At 44.1% G+C, this 26,739-nt stretch overlaps 1 protein-coding gene across 13 annotated transcripts in view; it reads right to left on the bottom strand.

The window, feature by feature from the left end:
• The window catches only part of ZNF618 (zinc finger protein 618), a 306,003-nt gene that overhangs the window by 81,691 nt on the left and 197,573 nt on the right, over nucleotides 1-26,739 (bottom strand). For 11 of the 13 annotated variants that reach the window (XM_030535126.1, XM_030535133.1, XM_030535131.1 and 8 more), the window contains 3 exons: nucleotides 22,882-22,977; nucleotides 19,422-19,499; nucleotides 6,544-6,582 (listed from right to left, as the gene is read on the bottom strand). In XM_030535126.1, the coding sequence (XP_030390986.1) occupies nucleotides 6,544-6,582; nucleotides 19,422-19,499; nucleotides 22,882-22,977 (213 nt within the window). The remainder of the gene's footprint in view (nucleotides 1-6,543; nucleotides 6,583-19,421; nucleotides 19,500-22,881; nucleotides 22,978-26,739) is intronic. The other 2 variants (XM_030535129.1, XM_030535132.1) reach the window with 2 other exon arrangements.

The following is a 26,739-nucleotide window of genomic DNA, read 5'->3' as shown; positions in this document are numbered from 1 at the left end:
AAACATATTTGTATTGTGAGAGGAACGAGCCACAGAAGAGCAAGTAAGTAGTCAAAGAGAACAGTAAGGGAGGGGAGCTCAGGAGATGGGTGGGGGTCACTGGGGCAAGTGAACAAGGTGAGCGGATGAGAACTTCTGCATCTGTGATGAGAGGAGGTGGCGAGAGTTGATGAAGGGAGAAGGAGAGGCCAGGGGAAGATCATGTCATATTTTGTCAGTTTTCTCTTGGAAGAAGTTGGTGAGGGCCTGTGCTGAGAGAGATGTAGACAGGAAGAGGAGAGGGTTTCTCAGCAACAAGGAGGAGGCTGGGACTGTGGGCGTGAGGTTTAATTAAGGGGAGAAGGGGAGGTATTTAGCAAGGAAGATGGCAGATCTGAAGGAGAGACTGAATTTGTAGCAGGATTTCTGCCAGCGTCACTCTGCAGAGTGAGAGTAGGAACACAGAAAGCAGATGTCATGCTGGGGGGGTGGGGGCGGGGACTGACTGTGAGATGGAAGAGAGGGGTAAAAGAGTCCAGGGTTGAGGAGAGAGAAGCTTGGAGAGAACCAGTAAGAATATCAGTGGGTGGGAGGGCTGAGAGGCCAGGTCGGAGAGGGCTGAGAGGCAATGAGAAGCCATCAATGCTGATGGACTGGAAGTCATGGAAAGGCAGAGGAGTAACAGGGTGTGGGGTGCGGCTGATGGGCAATGCGGAAAGAGACTAGCAACAGGAAAAAACAGCACTTGGTAAAGACTGAGACAAGTGAATGGTCCTTTTGGCTGGGGCTGCAGGATGAGTGAAGAGATGAGGGCGAGGAAAGGCGCAACTAAGTGCTCAACCGGGTGGGTCACAGAGGAGACTGTGAGGAGAGGGAGAGAGAATGAGGAGTTGAAATCAGAGAGAAAGGCTGCTGGGGAGGAGCTAGGTGAACAGCAGATGACAGCAACATGGAGGGGGAGAAGAGAGGAGCGGCGGATGCAGTGCTGTTCAAAAGAGAAGAAAGAGGGAGGCAGGAGGGCATGGAAGCTGCAGGAGAGGGGAGGAGAAGCCCAACACCTAACCTTGATCTGACTGAAAAATGAAGTGGTTGTGGATGGCTATAATCTCCTTAGAGATGCAGTGGGTGTCCCGGGGACAGCAAGGGAAGGGCAGGAGGGAGAGAAAAAGGAAGGTGGTGGGTGCGATGTTAGGAACGGGTGACACCAGAGAGGTGGAGGGCGTGGGGGAGACAGGTGTGGGAGAGGGTGAAGATGGAGGGAAGGCCAAGGCTGGGGCAGAGGAGAGTGTGGGATTTGTATTTGTGCTGATGGGGTTTGGGAAAGATCAGGATGGAGAAAAGGAAAGTAGCAGGTAGAGTGGGTGGGAACTGTGGCAGAGGAAATGGAGCCAGTGTGGGAAGGGGTAAGAGGATGGACGCAGAAGAGGGCTGTGGTGAGAGCCAAGGGGGAGGGGCAGATGGACTAGGGAAAAAAAAGGAAGAGGCAGTGAAGGTAATAGCAGTGCAGTCCCCTCAGGTAGCTGTCCCTCCATGCTTGGGAGGGGAGAGAAAGCATGCAGGCTGTTCCCCCATGGAGAGGATCTGGGCAGAAAGGGTCACCCTGGGAGCAAAATCTTCTAACCTGCTGAGGTAAGGAACAGAAACCATGTGGCAACACCAGCTCCATCAGGTTTGGCTGAATCCTAAATAACACCTCATTTCTTCTCTTCTCTACCTTCTTTTTGCCTTCTGTCTAGTAAGAGCCTGGCACAGCCACCAAGGAAAATCCACCTATTGCAACTGTGATTAATAAAAGGCAAGCTAAAAAAAGGGGAGTTTTTCACTTAGCATAAATTGGTGTAGCTCCTGCTTTATTGAAGTAAATGCTTTTAGTCCAAGACTGGTAAAAGCTTTCCAGGTCTCAAAGTAGCTAATAAGATCATGTACTGAGATTAATTTCCCAGCAGCTAGGTTGCAATCAAGAAGGCACAGACAGAAATTGTATTTTTGATCTTTAATATTCCCCCCGCCTAGGGTGGGCTAGTGCTCTTTGGGGTTACCTCAGTTAGGCAGAAGAGAGATTTGTAGGTCTTGTTTTGTATGAAAGGGAACAGAAGAGGACTTCAGCAACTCAAGACCCTCTCTAACTGACTCTCTTTTTCTCTAACAAGGACAGGCAATGCCATATTTAATCCCATATTAAATTTTAACAACCTACATTCCATGGCTGTTATTTAGTTTGCAAAGATAAGCAGTGACAGTTAGCAAACACTATTTTGATTGCACGGACAACCCTAATTCTGCTCTCTTGTGTGTCCATCTTGTGCACTGAATGAGGCAGGTTTGGAAAAACCAGTACGAGGGCATGTAATTAGAGACGGTTCCATAATTCAGACAGATGGGGACTGAATTAAGATTGCCTGGGCAACCATAAAACTGGCATTGGCTAACTTTCAAGTGCTTGACTTTTCAACCTAAATATACCTCCTTTTAATATTGGATTTTTGTATGTAATTTCCTCCTATGCCTTTTCTGGAAGGAAAAAAGGTAAAAACAAAAAATTACACAAAATTTTACCAACTGTCACACCATGCACCATTAGCTGAACCAGGCACCTTGCAGCATCAGCGTACAGACTGCTGCTACCTAAGCTACAGGACTTAACTACACTAGCTGTTAGCAGCAGAAAGCTGTTCTCTCAGATGAGGAAGAGTCAATGGCACCATTTGCTGGGTCCAGGGTGTGGTTGATAGAAGAAGCCCTGGCCCAGCCCAACTTCCTTCTCACTAAGGTGGGGAAAGGACTCTGGGCCATGTTCGAGGTAATGGGTTTGGCTGGCAGTGAGCAAGGAGCCTATCCCGGCCCTCTCCCCCATCCCTGCAGCTACAGCTACTTCAGCAGCTCCTAGAAGTTCTCAGTACAGTGCGTGGGGCTCTTGGTTGGCATTTCTGACACCCTAGCTCTTGGGACATTCATTTGCAGGTCTCTTGCAGGGTGCCAGTGTTTCCCTGTGGAATGCGAAGTGGCAGAGGGGAAATGGGGATCATGAACAGTTTACAACTCAGCTGAACAGGAATGGAATTTCATAGACAAAGAGAAGGCACTCCTCCAGCCCAAAGGCCGTCTCTCTGCTGAATGTGTATAATGGAAAGTATGAGGTAACCTAAATACCAGAGTCACTACCAGTGCCACCTGTGATGAAGAACTGTGAAACACAGAATTCTTTAAAACTTTTTTTCCTAGAACATAATTGTTGAATGTTATAATAGTTGTACAAGGGTTTTATTTACACTTTAACCCTATTGGGTCTGAGATCCACCAACACCACTGTCCTCTCTGCCCCGGGAACTCCTGGGAGGGAGTAACTCTCTAATGCCTTCCCAAGTCCACTTCCACCTCAAAACCTTGCTCTTTGTCCCTTTAAGAGGAGAACCCAAGTCAAATCAGGCAGTTGACATGCCAGTCCCAGAGATTACTAGTGGATCTTAGAACCCCAAAGCGAGGTGTAGTCTTTTTAACAGGAATAATCCTCCAAAGAGGCCAACCGCTTCACCCACAAGGGAGTCTTCAGAGCTCTTTCCAGGTGGGAATTCTAACCACATACTTCTCTTCCTAAGGTTGACTGCAAGCAGGCTAACTGGTTTCAGCTGTATCCCATCCCTTGCCTTCCCATGAAGAACTTCCTCTTCCAGTGTTCTTCCGATCTCCCCCTTAGCCCCCCCGCAGCACAATAAGGGGTGGTACACTGCTTCATAGCTTCATTTACCATACTGATAACACAACAAAGCAAGCAGACAAATTACAGCTCAAAAACCAGATCCTAGGAGGGTGGGCTGTTCACATCAGGCTCCTCTGCTGAGAGTGAGCATTTCACTCAAGTCCCCTTCCTGAGAAAACTTCACATGGAATTCACTGGCACGAATGACAACTGGCTCCAGAGAGTCACCACAAAAAATAATCAGTACAAATAAAATCTTTACAGCAGGAGGGAAGGGACTTGTGATGGGGTTGGCATTTCTGAGTGAGAGATGCTTCTCCTTGGTTATTTGAGCTGGTACTGCAGGCCCTCTGGCTGCATAAAGGAGGATTCCCATGAACAGTTTAAGATGCATGTGAATTGCACCCCTGGACTCCTGCAGGTTGGGTACTTGTGGGAAAAGCAGAAAGCTCTCACAAGGGGAGGGAAAATAACAGCTTACTGCACCCTGAAATCTTGAGGCATTGGGAAGGAAGAGGATGAGCCGTGTCTAGAGAATCAACGAATAAGGAAACCCAAACAGCTAGAGTAGCCAATGAGATAAAAATAGCAGAGGAAGATTTAAACAATACGAAAGCCTGTTAATATAAAAGAAGTAAAGATCCAAACTGGGTCACGGGGCATGGGACTGGAGCAGCATGCAAAGCAAAAATAGCAAGGAAGGAAAGATAAATAAGAAGTTCTTAAAATAAATAAGAATCAAACAGACTGACAAGAAGGCCATTGAGAGGGAAATGGAGAAAAGCCAGAGAAGACCAGTATTGCTCAGGGCTTCAATTCATCAACAAGGGAGAAAATGACAAAGCTGAGGAGCTTTATTATAGCAACAAGGAGGAAGAGGAAGGAAAGTTTTATCAGAAATTAGAACCATGTGAAATTACCAACAGCAGCCCCAGCTGAACAACTTAATATTCGGCTGAGAAGATAGTTTCCATGACAAATGGAAACTGTATGTGGAGCACCAAATAATTTAATGCAACTAAAACCCTCCAGTTTCTCCTTCGTTTCTGGTTTTCCTTCCCTCATTGTCATCAGGTGTCCTGCCTTCCTATACCCTATGTCCTCTGACTTCACAGATAAAAAATGTGGGATTTTAATTCACAAGAAGTGCAGCATACAAAAGCCTCCCCACATAACATGCAACAGGAGTTTCCGAAGCACTGCAGCAAACACAGAAGGGTCTGATGGCCAAGTCACGTGGTTGAATAACTAAACCGGTGACATTTAAAAAAACAAAAACAAAAGAGAGAGTTGCCAAAATGCAGCAGGGCCTGCTGTTCTCCATGCCAGAATTCAGCACAGGGATAAGAGGCTGGAAAGACACTGGGGGATCACCCAGGACAAAGGAAAGCACCAGAGGGCTGCAGAGAAGCTACTGAAGAATGAAAGAAGAAATTACTGAGCTAAGAGCCCACTGTGAATGGGAGAGGGAGACACCTGGTAAATAACACCACTGGCTCACTCAGTGGAGCAAAAGGGGAACATCAAGTCTGAGAAACCCATACTGGTCCCTGGAGTGCGCCGTGTCGGCAACCTCAAGCATTCAAGTACCACGAGTGAGGCCTCAAAAAATCACGAGATTTTCTACAACTACTATGGCTGGAAACTTGCTTCTCTTTTTAAATGAAAGCTGAGAGTCTCACTGAATGACATGCCTCCATAAGCTGTGGCTTTCAGAAAAACACTAAATAATTCAAGACTCTTGACAAATTCTTAAGAGTTGGAAACACTGAGTATGTTCCCAGTCAGGAAGAGCGTTTTACAAGCTGGGAGTCAATTTATACTGCTCACTGCTTTGGTCACGAATGACTGTGCAACGTGATTGTCATCCAATCCCTGTATGACACCATGCCAGAGCACTGGGGAGGGTGTGGAAGAAAGGAGGAATTCAGGATATACTGAGATGTCACCATTTCCTTGGGGCGCTGCTCCCCCTACAAGCTTGGCACCACTCAAGGTGCTTAAAAGGGTGCATGACAAAACCATCCCAAATGTCAGAACTGTCCGAGAGGTCACGCAGCAGCAAAGCACCAGGGGAAATCAATAGAGTTAAACTTGCATTCACAGAACTAAGTTCTACCCTACGTACATGGGAAGCGAGAGAGAGAAATAAGAACACTAGGGGAACAAAGGGGATGTTCGGTTGGCTTTATGCATCTACCACAAACAGGAAAGCACCTTTCCTGCGCTGCTCTTAGAACTCTCATCAAATGCAGCTTCTCATTAGCACAGTGGAAGGTGCCCTCTTGTGGAACACTGTGGAAAAGTGCAGTGAATGCAGTTTAGCAAAGTGGATCTCCCACACCAGCACAAGAGATCAGGACAGATACAGGGATCGGCATGATTGCAACAAAGACCCAGGGGCTGTCTGGACAATTGAGTGTTGTCATTAATTGGTACCATTTTAATTCATAGGGGACTACAGGCCTCTCACAAAGGGGATGATGTCATCCCCTTCTGTCACTCTCCAATCCAACTCACCTGCGGCTTTTTTAAAGTTAGAGAATGGTCATGTGACTGACTGCAATGCTGAACACAGCCCCTCCATGTCTCTCTTCTGAGCTGCATAAGTAGCTGACATCACATAAAAGATCTCGGACACACAAACTCAGGGCAACGGGAGGAGAGTAACAAGCTAGATGTAAACTCCACAATGCCAGTACCGCAGTGAGAGCCTAGATGTATCACTCAACAGAATGGAAAGAGATGTTCACCTGCTGTGAGGTAAAACGCCTGCCCAGGAACATGCCCACAGCCATCACACCATGCGCTCACACATGCCGTGCACCAATCCCCCCTCACGCACACACAGCGAAGTTAGTACTTACTGCCTTGTGAGGCTCCTTCACCTGAGGCAGCTTCAGTGTCTGCAAAGAGAAAGAGCTGCACTTAGACTTGCCAGCACATTCTGTCAAACGTTTGACAGCACACAGTGTCTTCAACTGTTTCATGAGGGGGCTGGAGTTTTGTAATTCCTGGCTCCTTGCTCTCTATCCTCCAGTCAGATTCCTCCTTCTCTGCTAGTCCCTTTTCTATCACACATACGCCATGCAACAGATTCAGCAGAGAGCAGGCCCTGGGGATGCCGACTCTCGACTGCAGGGATCTCTGCGGCTCTGAACTCAGCCCTAACTCAGCAGAGCAGGCCCGGTGGTACTGGGGTCTCACTGAGGGAGGAGCATACTGGGAACCTTATCATTTGCAGGGCTCATTCTGAAGGCTCTCTCCAGATTAAGCACGCCATGAAAGGCTGATCTTCTGTTATCAGGAGGTGAGGAAGGGGACTGAGGCTCGACCAGGTCTTCCTCTCAAAGTGCAGCTGTTTTGGGGCATTCGGTCGTGAAAGGCCTCTCGTCCAGAAATATGTGATTTGCTTTCATTTGCACTTTTCCGAACAAGGGCATTTCTCTTCTGACCCATTACAATGGGCTGCTTTTTAAATGGAAATGTTACAACCTGTCACTTCCTCCTGCCCAGCACAGAAAGGCAGCGGCTTAGAAACCAGCTCCAAACAACCCAACGAGTCCTTCTGTCAGTGAGCCCTGGTCTACACTACAGACTTCTGTTGGTATAACCACATCGCGGACGGGTAAAGCCACACCCCTGAGTGATGCAGTTATACTGACCAAACTGGTGTAGACAGCACTATCTCGGGGAGGTGGAGTAGCTATGCCAATAGGAGAAGTTCTCCCGTCTGCATAGGTAGCATCTTCGCTAAGCGTTACAACGGCACAGCTGCACCAGTGCCGTTGCAGCACTGTATGTATAGGCAACCCTGAGTCAAGAGAGTGGCTACCTGGTGCACTAGGTGGGAGAGATCGCTCAGATTTCAAGCCTTGGGCTGGCTGCAGCTCAAGCTATTTTTCTCCCTCAGGCGTTACCACTGAAGTGATCAGCAGAGGTGCTCCAGCTGGAGCACTCTTGGCTTAAACAGGAACGAGCTGCTTGCAGGGCATTCTCTGTGAGGGCCCCTTGGCTCTCTGGACCTCTGTTCTCTAATGCTGTGATTCTCAAACTTTTGAACTGGTGACCCCTTTCACATAGCAAGCCTCTGAGTGTGAATCCATTATAAATGCTGGAGGCAAAGCAGGGTTTGGGGTGGATGCTGACAGCTCGCAACCCCCCGCATCATAACCTCACAATCCCCTGAGGGCTCTCAAGCCCCAGTTTGAGAACCCCTGCTCTAATGGAAAGTGCAAGCCCCCCTCCCTTTTTAAAAAAAATGCAAGCTTCTGAGACAGCCAAGCTGTTGGTGAGAGAGCAGACAGTCCCAGTGGATCTGTGGCTGGGATGGTCAGGAAGGCTGGGTGAGGTTTGCTCAACAGCCCAAGTGTTATTAACTGAATCTGTAAATGTAAATCCACCCTTTTCTATTGAATGTTGAAATCACTGATGTGCCTAGAGTCTGGACAAGTGCTGTAAACACAGAAATATGAACACAAAACGTAGTGCTAATGCTGCCTGCAGAACTCCATACCATGCTGTCAATTTTCTGGATACTCTGGTCTAGATTCACAAGGGGATTTAGGCACTGCAACGCTCAGAAAATCACTGGGATTCCCGAAGCCGGAGTTAGAGTTTAGCATTTCAGGTCAGAAGGGACCACCAGATCTAGTCTGACCTCCTGGGTATGACAGACCACCCGGCACCCACACACTAAACCCCACCTGCGTTTGGCACTCAGGCTCCCTGTACAATGAATGAATGGAGTCAGGCCCTTGGGAATGGGATTCATAGAAGCCAGTGCACTGAACTGCCCATGCTAGCCAATGGGAGCTGCCAAAGAGAGGGGTATGTCCTAAGGCCTGCCCCTCTAGGAACTCTGTGTTATGTCCAGGCTGGAGCAGGCCCCCTCTAGCTCAGCTGTGAACCATCTCGTAGAGTTAGGAGCCTAAGGTGTTTTTTTTTGCCAGAAGGCTGAGGGGGAGGAAGAGAACCTCCTGTGGTTACGACTCTCACCTTCAACCCTTCCCCCCAGCCTGATGAAAAGGGATTTAAACTGGGGTTTCCCACCGCACACATGAAGGCACTAAGCATCGAGGTGGGATGATCCCTCAGTCTCTCCTGTTGAAGCTGTTCCACTGTGGATACAGAAAGAGTCACTGGGCCAGAGAGAGTGCAAACACAGGCACGACTCTACAGCCTGGTGGTTAAAGCATTCACCCAGGATCCATTCCCCCTGCTCCAACAAGTCTCTCCATGGCTGATCTGTGTAGATGTAAGCAGAGTCAGGATAAGCTCTACCCTGACATTTGGTGGAAAGAATTTCAGAGAGTGTATCTGCATAGGCACGCCTACCCTATCCCAGATTGCCAAGCTGTGGGACTGCTTGGTGACAAATGACTCACCCTCAGTTGGGTGGTACTTGCTAGACAAGGGACATGGGTTCCAAAACCCATGAATTGAGAGAGGCTGGGGACAGGTATCTGTGCCTGGTGGTGCAGTCTCCTTGTGGAGCCAGAAGCACCAGTTCCACCCCCTCGTCTCTCCACTGTGGAATGTCAGAGTTGATTTTTTTATTCCCTCAAGAATCTAAATACAGGTTACTGAGCTGAACTCACTTTGGACTAATGGTGCACTAGCACTGGGGCTCCCCTACTAAGAGCTGAGATCACTAAGAGTTGAAATCACTAAAGAGCTGAAATTACTGAGCTGAGACCACTGAGTACTGTGCTAACTAGTGGGGGAGCCTGAAGCTATACTGTGGAACAGAGCAGCTGGTGGAGTGGAGCAGTTGTGGGGACAGCTGGAGCGGATCACGGGACAGCTAGTGGCAACGGAGCGGCTGGCAGAGTGGAGTAGCTGTGGGACGGGTGGAGTGGCCCACAGAGTGAGCGGAGCCAAGTAGTTTGCAGGGAGAACTGGAGCAGCTCATGGAGCAGAGCAGCTGGTGGAGCGGAGCAGTTTCTGAGGACGGCTGGAGGAGCAGCGTGGAGCGGCTGGTAAAGTGGAGCAGTTCATGGAGAAGGCGGAAGCAGAACCCACGGAGAGGCAGGGCAGTTGGCCCCAGACCACGTAAGGTGCCCCTTTCTACCCAGGCTAGGGGGAGGGACCTCTACAGATAAACTCTCGAACTCTGAGGTGGCATTGACCAGAGACTTTTGGGTTGTTGGACTTTGGGGTGATTGGACTTAAAACCTTGAGGGGAAAAAGGACAGTGCCAAACATACTTGGAGGTGGGTTTTTGTTTATGGTTTGTGTTATAACCCTGTTTGTGGTGTTTCTCCAATGGGATGCCGCATTGATTCCTTCTTTTATTAAAAAGATGTTGCTACACTCAGACTCCGTGCTTGCAAGAGGGGAAGTATTGCCTCCTAGAGGCGCCTAGGAGGGTGTGGTAGGTGAGTGTCCCAGGTCACTGGGTGGGGGCTCGAGCCGGTTATGCATTGTGTTACTGAAACGGAATCCCTGAATACTGAACTCGGCCCTTGTTGCTGCCAACTCAGAGGGGCAGAAGGGTTACATAGAGTTAGGTAGAAGGATGCCCATTTTTTTGTGAATCGCTCTGGGGCTTAGGTGTCTGGGTGCCCGGTGTGGGGCTGCAGTACATATGTGCAGAGGCAGAAACATAGATGCCTAGGGAACTTTGACCGCAAAAATGTAGGCAGTGAGTGAGCGTGGGTGCCTACAGGCATAGGTGCTGGAACCAGGGGGGCTGGGGTGCTCCTGTATCCTCTGGCTTGAAGTGGCTTCCACCACATACAGGGTTTACAGTTTGGTTCAATGGCTCTCAGCTCCCCCACTATACACATTGTTCCAGACCCTCTGCCTACAGGGCTTTTGTGAACACCACTGGTGCCAAAATCTTGGATTTAGGTGCCTAAGGCGGCAGTTAGGCATCTACATTCTTTTGTGAATCCAGTCCCTTATGCCTCCAAATTCACAGAGAGAGAGAGAGAGAGAGCACGGCTATCTGCAATATGGAGAAGGACACCACTGAGGGAAAGACCTGTACAACAGATGGGAGAAAATCCTTTGGATTTCCCTCTCCAACTGGTTACATTACACTGCAGTCTTCAGTTCCAGTGTCACTAATGTCGCACATGGAAAGAAAGCACTGACCAGAAACAGCACAAACCACGACTGTATTCAAAGGCCTGCATGAACGCAACGGGTAAGGCTGCAAGCTGAAAAAAATGTTAAAACTCAAGAAATGCAAATGCTTAGGTTTACAAAGCTACGTTGAATTGTCCCATATTTCATACCTTCTATTTTCAATTATAATCTAAAATATTCTGCATGTTGCATGAAAGCAAGTTTATTACTATGCAAACCTTAACAGTGGCATTTCATAGCTTTTTTGATATTTAAATTGGTAACCCTAATTCATTAATACCATTTTTTGCATTTAAATTTCCTTTTTCTTTTTTTCTCAAAAATAAATAAAAATATAGGGCTGTGGACCCCTGTATTTGTCCAATTCTGTTTTATTATTTATTGTGATTGATTAATGTAAGAACAGAAGAATGGCCATGCCGGGTCAGACCAATGGTCCATCTAGCTCAGTATCCTGTCTTCCAACAGTGGCCAGTACCAGATACTTCAGAGGGAATGAACAGAACAGGGCAATTATTGAGTGATCCATCCCCTGTGGTCCAGTCCCAGCTTCTGGCAGTCAAAGGTTTAGGGACACCCGGAGCATGGGGTTGTGTCCCTGACATTTGACTAATAGCCACTGATGGACCTATCCTCCGTGAACTTGACTAATTCTTTTTTAAATCCAGTTATAATTTTGGCCTTTACAAATCCCCTGGCAACAAATTCCACAGGTCGACTATACATTGTGATAAGAAATACTTCCTTGTGTTTGTTTTAAACCTGCTGCCTACTAATTTCATTTGGTGACCCCTGGTTCTCGTGTTATGTGAAGTGGTAAATAACACTTCCCTAGTCACTTTCTCCACACCAGTCATGATTTTATAGCCTCTATCATATCCCCTCTTAGTCGTCTCTTTTCTAAGCTGAACACTCTCAGACTTTTTAATCGTTCCCTTGCGGAAGCTTTTTCATACCCCTAATCATTTTTGTTGCCATTCTCTGTGCCTTTTCAAATTCTAGTACAGGGTTTCTCAAACAGGGGTCACCACTTGTGTAGGGAAAGCCCCTGCTGGGCCAGGCCGGTGTGTTTACCTGCCCCGTCCACAACTCTGGCCCATCGCGGCTCCCATTGGCCCGGAGCAGCAATCCACGGCCAGTGGGAGCCACGATCAGCCGGCCCTGTGAACAGGGCAGGTAAAAACCCCAGCCCTGCCCGCCAGGGGCTTTCCCTACAAAAGCGGCGACCCCTGTTTGAGAAACCCTGTTCTAGTAGGTTGTTTGTTTGTTTGTTTGTTTTTGAGATGAGGCAACCAGAACTGCATGCAATATTCAAGATGTGGGCATATCATGGATTTGTATAGTGGCACACGGATATTTTCTGTCTTATTAACCTATCCCTTTTTTAATGGCTCGTAACATTGTTAGCTTTTTGACTGCTGTTTTACATTGAGCAGATGTCTTCAGAGAACTATCCACGACTCCAAGATCTTTTTCTTGAGAGGTAACAGCTAATTTAGATCCGATCATTTTGTATGTATAGTTTGGATTATGTTTTCCAATTTGCATTACTTTGCACTTACCAACACTGATTTTCATCTGCTATTTTGTTGCCCAGTCATCCAGTTTAGTGAAATCCCTTTGTAGCTCTTAGCAAGTCAGTTTTGGACTTAACTGTCTAGAGTAATTTTGTATTGTCTGCAAACTTTGCCACCTCACTGTTTACCCTCTTTTCCAGATCCTTTATGAATATGTTGAACAGCACTGGTCCCAGTACAGATCCTTGGGGGACCCAGCTATTTACCTCTCTCCACTGTGAAAACTGACTATCTATTCCTATTCTTTGTTTTCTGTCTTTTAACTAGTTACTGATCCATGAGAGGACCTTCCCTCTTCTCCCATGACAGCTTACTTCACTCAAGAGCCTTTCGTACGGGACTTTGTCAAAGTCTTTCTGACTGATATGAAAGAAGATATTTATACATATTTGTAATTATTTTAAAAATAATAAAATATGTAATGAAGTTTGCACACTGCAGTAAAGTGAAGCACCTGAGTAGAAATACACAAAGTCATCTACGGAACTACAACGTCCTACAACTGTATTTCTTCACAAATTTTATAGATTTGACATGACACCATTCTGTCACAAAAGGAAAAACTAGCTGTGACACAGTGGAATTCTGCCACACACCATTCTGGAGTCCATAGTTAACAACATAAATAAACCTAATGAAAACTGAGAACTATGCATGTGCAAAAGCAATTTTTAATAATTTGTTACTGTAATTTCAAACTTAGCAAGAAACAAGCCACCTATGAAATTTTAAAAAGTTCAGCCGTTTCTGAGTTACACATGTGCAGAAAAGTTACAATTATTTTAAACAGGAAAAATATACTTTCCCTCTTTGTGTAACTCAAAACAGTTTAATGAATGAAAGCCAAAACAATACCCATCGCCAAATCATATTTGGGCTGAGATCTAGTATGTAAAGTTTCTGACTTCATCAAATCTTTATCAATGCATTTCACTTGGCTAAAAAAAATCTACAGCATGTGCTTGGTACATGATTTTCAAAGCCAGATAATTTGGTCAAATCAATTTCCTCTAATACCAGAAACACAGTTTCTCCTCAAGGAGGAATTATCAGACTGTCAAATTTCAGTTTTCCACAACCAATCATTTCAGCAGTAGAGCTGTTCTAAAATAAGTTGTTAAAAATATATACAATAGGAAAAGTGTGTTACTTCCATTCTCAAACTGCTGAACTGGTTCTCTCCCATCAATTTATTTTTTTAAACCAACTTTGGACAGAGACCAATACTACAAAATTTCAATCTGAAACCTTTGCAAAGTTTTCAGAGAATGAAAACAGGATTAAAAGAGAAATCTGAACTAAAGATGTCAGTTCTGCTCCTGCTATAATCATAATAATGAATCAGATCCTGAGTTGGTGTAAATAAACATAGCTACATAGACTTCTATTGAGCTGTACTGATTTACAACAAGCTGAGGATCTAGCTGGTGTACCCAGACTGAAACAGAATTGTCAATGAGTCTGATAGTAGTTACTAAATAATTTAAAGCAAAAACATGCTGTATAAAAATGGCAGTTATTCAGTCCAGGATACAGTTATTACCTCAAAAAACCTAGAATTAAAGTTAAGCTGAGATTTGCTTTATAATCCTCTTTTCACTTGTTCATAACTATCTGAAAAATACTCTTTAGGGCAAATGTTTTCTGGTTTTGGTCTCAGCCTAGGTTTTTTATTTAATTTTTTTTGAAAGTCTAGTGTAATAAATTCAATCATTTTTGAGTTATGGAGAGGTGAAAGAAAAGGCAATTGTCCCACTTAAATGTTTAGATACTTTTCTGCTCACCTCACTCAAATATAGCTGAACTATACAATTTAAAGCATTCAGGATGATTCCTTCCTACTGATTAGACCCTTTCATGGTTTAAAAAGCTATAAACAAACAAAAAATACAGTGAGTTACAAGTACTTAAGAACTTGATTTTATGCATGTGCAGTAGCATTTGCTAATGCTGGCATCTATGATACTATCTATTTTCACAGCTAGTTAATATGGTGGACATATCACTGCAGAAATGCATTATAGTTTGAAATCTTTGTGTTCCAGCACAGTTTAGATGCTCCACAGGAGGAGGAAGTCATCATGGTTTTGCAGGGCTTCTAAGCTCACTGCAAAGGATTCTTTCAGCTACTCTAATTTCACCATTTCTCCACCACTGCCCTGTTATTCTTCCCTCTTGAAAAAATGTGGAAGAGAAATTTCTTATCTGCCCTTCTGCTCCTGTGAAGATGTATTTACATTCAGAACAGGAAGTTTACGATGCTTTGCTCTCAGGCACTGGTACTTGAACAAACTCTCAAACTGCCAGGACCTCATTCCCTAGAAATGTCCAACCAGTTTAGAATTACACAGGGAAGGTTCTTCTGTGTAGGTAAATGCCAAATTCTCAAACAGGAAACAAACCATTCCCAAGGATGAACAAATAATCTTGCCTAAAAGATAACATGCCACCCACAAAATAGAACCCTCGACCCCACAATCTGGGAGGGCAGTGGAGGTGGATGAAGATATAAAATTCAATGAAAGTTCTTCTGAAAGTCAGAATTACAGAAAAGTATTTTTTCATTCTTTAGAGATGTTGTCAGCATAGGATTCTGACTTACGGAGCTGAACAGCTCAAAGGGGTGTTTTCCAAACAAGAAAAGAAACAATAAGTGAAGCATCAGGCAGCATGACTAGTAAAAAGATAGGCCCAAACTGCAAAGAAAGTGAGGAGAAGATACTTGCCAAGAGCAACAAATAGGAAGCCTGAAATGGATGTGTCCTCCATAAAACAAAAGCCAACTCCTGTAAGAAACATTCCAAAAGGAACCAAACTCAAAGGAGCCGGAGGGTTTGTGACCCCCACAGATCTTGGGGACAGGATCTGCAGCCATTGCCCTGAATTATGACATTCCTCCTACAAGCCAATCCTGGCACTAATAACCCTTTGCAAAGTAGGGTGGACCATATGGGTGCTTTCTATGTAATCTGAATTGAAACAGGTCTGAAGCTGGCAATTGAAGTGTCCTGTCTCTGATGGTACAAGACCTTCTAGCTGTAGGCCAGCTAGGTCATAATGGAAAAACATGCAGTCAGACAGGGTCATTTTAATGACAGCTAAACCTACTGACTTGGTGTCAAAAAAAACATAAACCTTTAAAGACAGTCTTCTTCATGAAAAAAACAAAACCAAACGCTTTTAGTGAAGAAAAAAACTGGACACTTCTCCACCAAAAAGCACTAAAAAGCAATGGAAGAAAGAACCCCAAAGAAGTGGTGAAGGTGCTTGGCGCAAATGAGCTGTTTGGCCTTGAAAAAGAGCTGGTGTGCTAAGGTCAGCTTGCCGAGAATGATAAAAAACTACAGAAACAGACAGGAAAAAAATGCTGTGGACTGACTGTTGGCTCAGGAAGCTCAGAGGAAGGGCACTGGACATCCAGGCAGAAGTAGCATATGAAGTCAGAAGATCCAGCCGCTGAAAGAAGGGTCACTTCCTGACCCCTGTGAAGAGAAAGTGACTACAAGATTCCAAGGGTGAGTTACTGGCAGATGGAGTGTGCACAAAGGACGGAGGGGTAGAACTGGATGAAATTTTTCAATCAACATTTTTTTTGTTAAAAAATGCAAGTTTGGCAACACTGAAATCTTTCACAAATTCATGCAGTTTAGAAACAAACAAAAGATTCCAAGAAATTCAAAATTTCAACATTATTAAATGAAATGTTTTGATTTTTTGCTTTGAAATGCTTAGAACCTTTCTGTGATTTTATTAAAAATTCAAGTGCTTAAAATGCTCAAAATCAAAATGTTTTGTTTCACTTGAAACTGAACTTTTAGACTTGTTGAAAGTTTCCAAAATTTGTGTGTTCAGTTCAACCTAAAACAAATTTTTCATCACACTTCTGAAACAGCCAAAAAAGCAAAAAATCAGTTATGTGCCCAGCTCCAGTGGGAGAGTCTCAAGTACCAGTGCCGTAGAGGGTCAAACAGAGCTGGGGGAGCAGTGTCACCAGTGGCTTTGGACTTAAAATCCAGTTACGTGGACTTAAGATTTTTAATTTAAAAACTCAGCAGTGAGGAAATGTTAAAGTTATGATTGTATCTACAACGTTCAGTCGGCCCACGTGCTAATGACATGGTCATCTCATACTGTTACTTATTACAATATAATATACACTTCTTTTTCTACAACTTTATATATACATGTAAAGCATCTTGCAATACACTTCTTTCATTCTTGTATGGTTTCACTGATTTCATCCTCATTATTGGAATGGTCCAGTATATTGTGCTTAATGGAAAACATTCTCTCCATATGGTATTATGCCATTTACTATTTTTTCACTGAACATGTACTATATACGTTCAACAGGATAGTTTCCCTGTACAGGCAGATATACCTCTGAACAGTAATTTATTACTGTAGTACCTCAAAATCTATTTATCAATGAACGTCAAGTATCAGAGGGGTAGCCGTGTTAGTCTGGATCTGTAAAAGCAGCAAAGAGTCCTGTGGCACCTTATAGACTAACAGACGTATTGGAGCATGAGCTTTTGTGGGTGAATACCCACTACATGCATCCAACGAAGTGGGTATTCACTCACAAAAGCTCATGCTCCAATACGTCTGTTAGTCTATAAGGTGCCACAGGACTCTTTGCTGCTTTTATCAATGAATGACATTTATAGAGCTCTGGCAATAGTAAATATTCATTTATGATTTCTTATTTGATTGTGTGATTGTGAAGAAATAGTTAATTTATATCGTTAATGTGACCTATCCTCAAACTGCCTTAATAAAATTCAAGTATTATTTTCACCAAGTACTGGGTGCATGCTTTTAAAAATGCCGTGAAAAATTTATTTAATTTCAGATAAGAATTTGTTGCATACGTAAACTGTGCTTGTTCACCTTGGATTTGCAAATTATTGACATATTTCTAAATTCACAAGTAGAAATAATTTGGAAACTAATTTGCTCCATAAACACATATAAAAATATATGTTTTCAGAAGCTAAAGATAAGATCCTGTTTCCACTAAAGGAAACAGTCCTATTAACACCTGAGAAAGAGAGAGAGAGAGGGGGGATTTCACCCTAAGTATTCAATTGAATTAAAAATAATCATGTCTTTACAATAAAATGTGACATACTATACTTAATCAGTGGTGCTACAGTGATGTCTCTGGATGCCAGCTGAGATTAGGGTCCCATTGTGTTAGATGCTGTATAGAAACACAGCAAGGAACAGTCTTTGCCCCACCTAATTTACAATCTAATTACAGTAGTTACTGAAACAATTAATGTTACACTTGCAAACCTTTTATATACCAACAGATAATGCACTTCACTATTGCCTTATGTTTTGCTTCTACTATGGTATGCTACTAATTTGTAGTATTGCTTATATAAGTGACGGTCAAGGACTTTCCTGACATTCACAAAGTAGTATAAAATATTAGAACATGCTACCAACATGTACATAAGGTTGTAGAAGAAACTGTATAATATTATACTGCATATTTGAGAAATAGTATGTGACCATGTGATTAAAGGATGTATTATAGTATATATCCAGAAATGGGAAGCATTAACTCACTCTTAGCTCTCATATTTGCTGACTTCTGAGACTTGATATTTGTAATCTTCATCTTTAATATACATTATAATGTTTTATGCTGGGATTTTCAAAACAGCCATTGGGAATTAGGCACCTCGCTCACATAGGCTCCTTTGACGATTCCAGCCATAATCATTATGTAAAGAAAATATATCCAAAAACATGCAGGTGTTATCACAATGTGGGCACTTAAAAAAGATACCCCTAAAATATTCAGAGAGAGACACCTCAGTGTTAGTCTCTGACATGAAATAAAACAAATGCACCTGTATGCTTGATGTCACAGTTTCAAAAGTCCATAATTCTGTTACTGCACAATCGGTTATTTTGTAATCATACTGCTTCAAGAAAGTCAAAGCAATGTTTTGACCATGCCAAGTGTGCAGTTTTTCAATAAAGCCATTTCTGAATGACAACAAAAAAGTTTTACAGCCAAGAAATGCTTTCCTCAATGCTCAGATTACTTAAAAATGGCCAGACTTCTAGAAAATTTTCACACAATACTCCTTAGACCAAGCATGAGAAATTTCATACCAGAAGTATCAGAGGGGTAGCCATGTTAGTCTATATCCACAAAAACAATGAAGAGTAGAGTGGTACCTTACAGACTAACAAATTTTAGGCATAAACTTTCATGGGTGGGTTTTTTACCCATGAAAGCTTATGCCCAAATAAATGTGTTACTCTTGAAGGTGCCACCAGACTCCTTGTGATTTATATACCAGAAGTACATTTTGAAAGTTACAATCAACTGAAAAAAGGGATTTTGACTGGAAGTGCCATTTCAACCTTTAATATAAAGATGATATGGAGACACCACAGTACACTATAGAAAAATATGATAAAGAATTTAGCAGCCAATGTTAAGAATCTCAGTAAGTATTTAAGTAATGACAAACATGATCATCATACATGTTTTACTTGCATAAAATTCCTTTCCTTGAAGACACACAAATGCTTTGGATAATCTATTTACAACGCACCAATATCCTTAGAGATACTGAACTGTTTTTTTTTTTTTTTCCCGTCATTACCCAACTGATTTCCAGCAAAACAGAAATGGATTAAAATATACAGGATTGGCAGGAATTTGGGGAGCCATGGACACACGCCTATCATCACTACAGGAACTGGATTGCTGATGATTCATTTGGAATGCTGCATCAGAGAGGAATACACCCACATACAGCAGTGCACCCCAAATCACAGCCCCTCACAGGAAGAGAGTAAGAGACCCCTGTAGAAAATTGCACTGATATCTTATTTAAATTAATTGAATGTAGTAGCTCATGGTGATGTCCAGAAAGAATACTGCTGGAGCACGGATCCCCCTTCCTTCTGACTGCAGAAGGGTTCATCCTAACAGTGGTACTTGGTAGGCTCATTATAATGACAGGCAGTAGCAGCAGAGGAATCTCAAAAGCATGAATGTTAACCTAAGATTCTCAAAGGTTTGAGCAGGAGAGAGATACCTCTATGCGCCCGCACATGGGTCTGGAAACAGTTGTAATACTTGTATTTCTTCCCACATATTCCACACTCATAAGACCCTGAAAAACAGGACAGAAAAGTACAGATTACCATATTAAATCGGTAACAAGCAGACAGCCCCATGATACAGAGACAGTCACAAACTGATAAGAGGACAGTGCAGCTGTCAGCAAGAGAGGGTTTGGAAGGTTTGTGGAGTTAAGTGCACGGAATCTGTACTCCACTGTGCACCTCTAGATCCTTTCTTGCTGAGTAAGAGTACTTGACACATTTTGCTGCATTTACATTTCCATATATCTTTATAAGTTTATTAATTTGGAAGAACCACTCTCAATATATCCTGAATTATGATTTAATAATAATTTTCTAGTAGTCGGAAAAAACCTTGAACTAGTATTTCCGCTTTTTTTATCTTCAAAATTTCTCAAGCAATATAATTACCACACAAAGAGATTTGGTACGTATCCAGGAAGATACCAGCTAGATTAAAATGAACTTTAGAACTTTATAGGTAAAACTCTTCTGAGTTTGCTTATCTGATCTCGGAAGATATGTACCTACAAGCAGTCAGCAGTAATAGAGACACAAAAGTTGAGCTGGGAGAATCATTTGCAATGACAAAATTAGTTGTCAATGAATGCAGCCTCTCCTGCTCACAGAACATTCATAAGCAGTTAGAGACTTCCTCAAATATATTTGTTATTTAAAATTCGTATACTTTAAAAAAAAACAAAAACCTCTATGGATTGGTTGTAAATCATGCTTTGCAGCGACACACAATTTGTTAATTGTGCTGTTAGCTATGATTAGTTATGGAGCGCTGTTCCTGCTCCCTTTTAGGAGGAACCGGGGCGGGGGAGGGGAAAGGGATAGGAGTGGCTCTAGGTATTTTGCCACCCCAAGCACCGCAGGCAGGCTGCCTTCAGGAGGTCCCCGGTCCCGCGGTTTCGGCGGCGTGCCTGCAGGAGGTCCGCCGAAGCTGCGGGACCAGCGGACCCTCCGTAGGCATGCCACCGAAGGCAGCCGGCCTGCCGCCCTCCCGGCAACCGGCAGAGCGCCCCCTGTGGCTTGCTGCCCCAGGCACGCACTTGGAGCACTGGTGCCTGGAGCCGCCCCTGTGGTGGCGGGGAGAACATTACTTTGTGTGAATTTAAAATGTAATGTCCACGGCTATTTGATAATATCTCTTTTAAATTTACTTTTCCTGACCATGCAGAGCCAGCAAAACTCATGGATGTGAGTAAACGCCAAAGGAGCATGAGTGTGGCCAAAGCACATTCACATACAAATTCAAGCAAATAGTCACCTGCTTTTTTTGTTTCTTGATCATACTTGCTCAGCTGAGTGATGTCTTTCAAGGGAAAATGTCAACCAGTTATCTGTGTACTGTTATTTATGTCCTTTCCTTCTCATTCAATGACCTGTCCCTTTTGGTTTGGGGGAAGCTGATTGGATTGTGTCCCTTTTGTTTCTAACAGAGTAGAAGTCTGCTTTGTCTCTGAATAAACATTGCTACGGGAATGCCCCTTGAGTTGCGAAGCGTATTTATTCCTCACCACTGGTGCTGAAACTGCAGGGGGCGCTCACAAGAACACACTACAGTACAGTGTGCTATAGCAGTGTCAGAGTAAGATGTCTTTCGAAACAAAATCTAAAATGCTATATTCATTCTCAGAAGGGGAAATCACACTCAGGGAGGGGAGCAAACCAAATCCACTTCCATCTGTTTCTTAGCAAGAGATTCATTTTTTGAATATGAAGAGAGTCATAATCCTGGGGCCAGCCTGCAGCAGATTTTAACAAATTCAAAGTAGGCCAAATTTTGGGCCTCAACAGGTTGATATCATCCCTCTGACATCACTTTACATATTAAATAATTCATTATACTTCTCCCCTAACCCAAATCCTCTTTTTATAGGAGTACTCAAAACCAAGTATCTTCAGTCAGTGAAAATACTCTTCACCACTTGGGTTACAAAGAATAACAATTCCATTTCATTGTTAAGGATCTCTCACGCCAAAAGGAGAACAACATAACTCACAGCAAAACCAGCCAAATACCCAGGGGCAGCTTTGCATACATGAAGATCATGGAGAAAACAAAAAGAATGAGGGGCTCTATTCTGATCTTTTTTAGCCTGTGCGTCTTTCCTTTGTATTTCTCCCCACTTCCCTGGAAATGGTCTGTCACACGTAAGTACATTTAGTTGAGCAGCATTCCACAAAGAAAAAAAATAGCCTACATGTGACCACGTGTTGCCTTCTAGCAAAAACCTGAACTTGCATTTCCAACATGAGCACAGGAGATTCCTCATCTGAAACCAAGTGTCCATGAATCTGATGCCAAAAGGGGTGAAAGGCTGTTAGTGCTGGCTATGGGCAAATGGATTTGCCAAGGCTGCTGATCCTCTGCTAGACTGCCCTTTGGCTTCTCCTGGGCAGATCCTGCTAGTGATCTAACATATGGCAGTTTCAGATGTGGACACATAGGGCCAAGATGAAAGACCCACCAAACTCCTTGTCACCTGTGACTTAAGCCAGCATTTGAACCCCCGATCTCCAAAGGTGAAAGGCCAGTGATCTATAGCCACTGTCACTGAGACCCTGCGGGTTTCCATTTTAATTTCTCCCCATATATACGCAGGTCAAGTCCCTCGCCTTTCACCGTACTGAACACCAAAATCACAGCTTCCAGAAAAGCCTGGTGTACAGGACTGCTTGTGCCATAATATAAAAGAAGCAGGAGGGCTGACTCAACATAGTCTCTCTTTGTGCTGATGTTCTGCTGGGCTCTGGGCTAATTTCCCAAAGGGTGTTTGCTCCACATCCTCAGATGAGGGTACATCTAGCCAATTCCTCTGAGCCCTCAAGTGGTAAGGTGAGAACAGTTAAAGCTCCATGCCCTGAAGACAGGACAACTTGTAGAGGTTGTCATGGGACCTAAGCAAGTACTGGAGTCCTCAAGTTATAACAGAGGAACCTTAAAAATAGAGGCCTTTGTTTAGAAGATCCTGCACTGCAGTGCTTTTCGGGGAGGGGAGGGATTAGAAACATCCACACTCATCCCCAAAATGAGAGAAGGTGGTGATGATTTGCCACAATGTGTGTGTTATTTCAGGGGGAGGAAAGACAAGGTGAAAAAAGACACCCTGCACACCAGCGGCTTACAAAGAACATGCTTGTGTGGCCTTGGGCACTGCTGCTGTGGTCACAGGCCCACTCTGGACTCTTGGCCATGTTAGGACCAGTCATGCAGGTTAAAACTGCCCGAGGTATGGAAAGAGATGGGGGCGGAGTGTGCACGGTTAATTGGTGTATTAGACTTAGCCAGATTTTTTCCTGAGTCTTGTGTTTGGAATTTGTGCAACATTCCAGTTGCATCTAGAGCTCCCCCTTGCTCTGTGATCCCTGGTCAAACTTTCACACCCTTCCATCACATACCGGATGTGTATCTCAATGCATGGTCAAAAATCCAGGTGCCTGAGTATCGATTTCGTGTATATCCAACAGGAGAGCTGTGTTCCACTGCTTTTCCATCTAAATTGCACAAAAAAATCAGACAAGAGCCCTTAAAGTGGATAAATTTCCAAAAGATAACGAGGGTTGAAACCTAGTAAAAATGTCAAACACTTGAGTAATGTCTTGTGCTTGTACCAAGATGTCAAAGGCTACGCAGAATTTTCTAAGGTTTTGCACCTCATGGTCTAATTCAGCATAAATATTGGAAGTCCCAAAGCCGCTTAGTAGATGAGGCATCTGCACCCTGGCTTGAATCAAGTAGGTAGAAATTAGCTGCCTGGCTTCAGAACAAAAGGGTTCACACAGAACCACTGTCTCACTCCTCGTCTCCTCTCTCTAACATTTATGTCCCCACCACTCCACTTGTAAAGTCCTCCTCAGTAAGTTTCTGATGGTGCATCACTGCCCACATGTGAGGGTTTAAATGCAGTCTAACACAAATTTCCTCCTGATCAAATCCCAGATGATATAATCTCCCCAAGTCCAAACAATGAAATGATCAAATTCGCAACGTTACAAGACAGACATTAGGCCATTCACAAAATCCCATCCAGTCTCAGCTCCTCTTTTCTCACCTTCCCAGTAGAAAGGGCCATGTCCCACTCATTGCCTTTTGGCTCCCAGATAGATTTTTGTGGGACCGGGTCTGTCTGTCTGTCTGCCTGCCAAGCTGCGCCTCTCCAGGAAACATCAGTGTGGAGCTATTCAGACAGCCTGGGGCCCAAAGGCAACAGGTGAGGTCACCAGTAAAATTACATTTCTGAGCTGCTCATTGCTAGAAACTACTAACAGGTGAGGCCATCCGGATATTCCTTAGGCTGGTCTGTCAAGATTCAGGGAACAGAGGGATTTGGGTTGTCAGAATTTTGTCATTCAGCCATTGATCAGGTCCCAAAGTTACTGCCAATTGTTCTGTAAACTCGCTTGCTTGCTTGTGATGCCTGAGCTGTGACACAATGCCCAAGAGAAGATGAGCAAGTGCTCTAACCCAGTAGTCACTAATCAGAGATGGACCACAGCTGGTACATCAAGCTTGAGGGACTAATACTCTGGGCACCACCACTGCTTGAACCCTATTTAGTTGTATTCACTCTAACCCAAAATGGAGTCTGGGCTGTTCCAAAGCCAGTGAGAACAGAATTTGAAGCAGTCCAAATTTCTGGAGACAGGTAGCTGAATAAGAGGATTGGGAATGACTGATCTATGCATCTGCCTCAAACAATGCAGGCCTGACCGTAACAGCAAGAGTACATCCTGGCTGAGGGCAAGCAAGGGGGCAACATCTATCTCAGACAAGGAGCAAAGCCGCCTGGTCAGGATTTCAAACTGACCCCTGGAGTCATAGCTCTGTCTGGTGAAGAAAGCTCCTTGTCACGGTGGAACCTTCAAATGCTTTGCAACCCTCAGAGTCACTGTTGCCGAGGGACGTAGAGCAGACCTGATGTGGACAATCCACTTCCTATTTACCTGACAACACCTTTCACACAGTATGAAAAGTGATACTCTGGTAATGGCACATTACAGACTGTGGAGGGGATCTGTTACCTTCCCTCTCATCAATTCTCCCTTTACTATTATATCCCATATAAAATTACCACTTTAAACACCTCGCGCCTCAATTTCTCTGATGAAGAAAAGTAAAACCCCACCCCAGTTTGCCTTCACTGCTGAAGCAACTGAAACAACGGGGAACTGGGTCAATTCACAGTCAAGTTTTCAGAAGGCAAATCTCCTGGAGAACTCATGCAGCTGCAGACAACAAGCAGCCTCTCCTTACACATCTGTCCAAGCTTTGCTAACTCCAAACGAAGAACAGCAGCAAAATGCCACCTGCGAGGCAACGATTGCCCAAGTTGCAGAGTTGATGTTTGCCGCTATGGCAGTACTGCCAGTTTGTGTGTTTTGTAGGGCAGTAAAGGGGAGTGGGGGCACAAGCACTGAGTGGGAACCAGTTTGAAATAGTGATTGGGGCACTTCCGTTCACTCAGAGTGCAGTACTTGGTTCAGCGCCAGTCCATGTGCCACCTCCCAAAAACGAACAGGGGCTCGACAAATGGATACACTCACAGGGCTCTGCACAATGGAATCAGCTGCTAACTGTCAACTGCCTCAGGATCCAGTTGGCTTTAAAGAAATCTAGCAACTAGGGTATAAAATAAAAAAATATGATGCACAATTCATTTAAAGGGCCACTGCTGGCTAGGAGAATTTTCCCCATTCATTTTTTAGTTCACTCCTTTTTGCTTCAAACTTGATAAAAGTATCTCTTTCCCCTCCCACAACATAACCTCCCCCTACCGGTAACACGCATCATCCCCGAGGGTTGTCCTGCCCTTGGCCGACATGGCATTCTGATGCATTTCCAAATTCAGCAGATGCCAACATGGCTGCCTTCTGTCGATTTCTCAGTTTCCACACTAATATTGTCAGGGATATCTAGGAACCACAGCTCTGCGGGAACAGTATTTGTGAGCTGCCTGCTAACATGGAGCCAGCAGGGGGAGCTCACGCACAGTTCTTTGGAGGAGACTCTACAGAGCTATGGCTTCTGGAGTCACAGCCCCTTTGGGGACGGGCGGGGGGGCACTGCCAAAGCACTAGCACCTGCTGTGACTGAGGTCCCTTGGAACATCTGATCACCAGCTCTCCTTCCAGGACAGTCCTGTGGCGCTCCAGCCCTGCCAGTGGTGCCACCCACTTGGTGCTTCTCTTCACCAGCAGGGAATTGTGGGGTCTCTCTGCCCCTTACAGTTCTCAATATATTTTCCACCAAATTATAATGTCATTATTAAGGTAGATCTAATTATAGGATCAAACAGGCCTGCTGTGTGTCTCTTCACCCTTTCTTTCCCCTATTTAAACAGCAGTTTTCCCTTTTTAGGCTGTGGAAGGTCAGCAGCCAGGCACCAGTTAGGTCCCATGGGCTGCTGGTACTTCCAACTTGAAAGGAGAGAAGAGAAGTGCCTTTTGTAATAGCTGTTCTAGCTGAGGAGTGGATGACAAACACGGTGTAAGAGGATCAGAAAAATCCAACACCCTGGACCAGCCCCTGGCTAATGACAAATTCTAGGAGTTCTCTCTGCAGCAGCTGGGGTTATGATCATGAGCCTAAAATCAGAAATAAACCACTGGGGCAGACGAAACATTAATACTAACCGCAAATAACTATGGCAACTCCAGGCAACTCATACTAGTTTCCTTCTCAGTCTCTAACACTAATAAATTGCTTTCCCTATGGTCTAACTCCTTCCTCTTCCTGTTACATGAGACGTATTCTTGTTTCAGCAACTGTTCTTGGAGTTCAGCCTTGTTAAGCTGCTGGTAGAAGCCCTTCCATTTAGAGTTGGTGAGGGAGTCCCTATTGAAAGCAGCTGTCTCCCTCTTTCAGTAGTTTGCAAAAATGCCCTCTCTCTGGAATACTTATAAGGAGAAAGATGAAGGATGCTCTTGTGGTTTAAGGCACTTGCCTCAGGAGGTCGTTAAAAATTTTCCAAAACTTTTCTAACTGCAAATTTGGTTTTTATCTCAATTAACCTTTTCATGGAAAGTGTCTGCTTCCCTCAAAAAATTCAAAATTTTTTTAGTCAGAAAACCAAAAATATTTCAGCATTCAGCACTTTTTGGCCAATGTTGTCAGCCCACAACTGCTGAAAACAAAACATTCAAGTTTTCAGTTTCCAGCCAAAGAGTTTGATGTTTTTGATAATTTTTTCTCCGGGGATCTCACCCCCTATTTTTTGACCAGCTCCATTCCAGAGATTTGGGTTCAACTCCTGACTT

Source organism: Gopherus evgoodei, chromosome 16 (assembly GCF_007399415.2).
Source record: "Gopherus evgoodei ecotype Sinaloan lineage chromosome 16, rGopEvg1_v1.p, whole genome shotgun sequence".
Classification (NCBI taxonomy): domain Eukaryota; kingdom Metazoa; phylum Chordata; order Testudines; family Testudinidae; genus Gopherus; species Gopherus evgoodei.
Note: the sequence above shows the minus strand (reverse complement) of the source record. Positions and strands in the feature narration are given on the sequence as shown.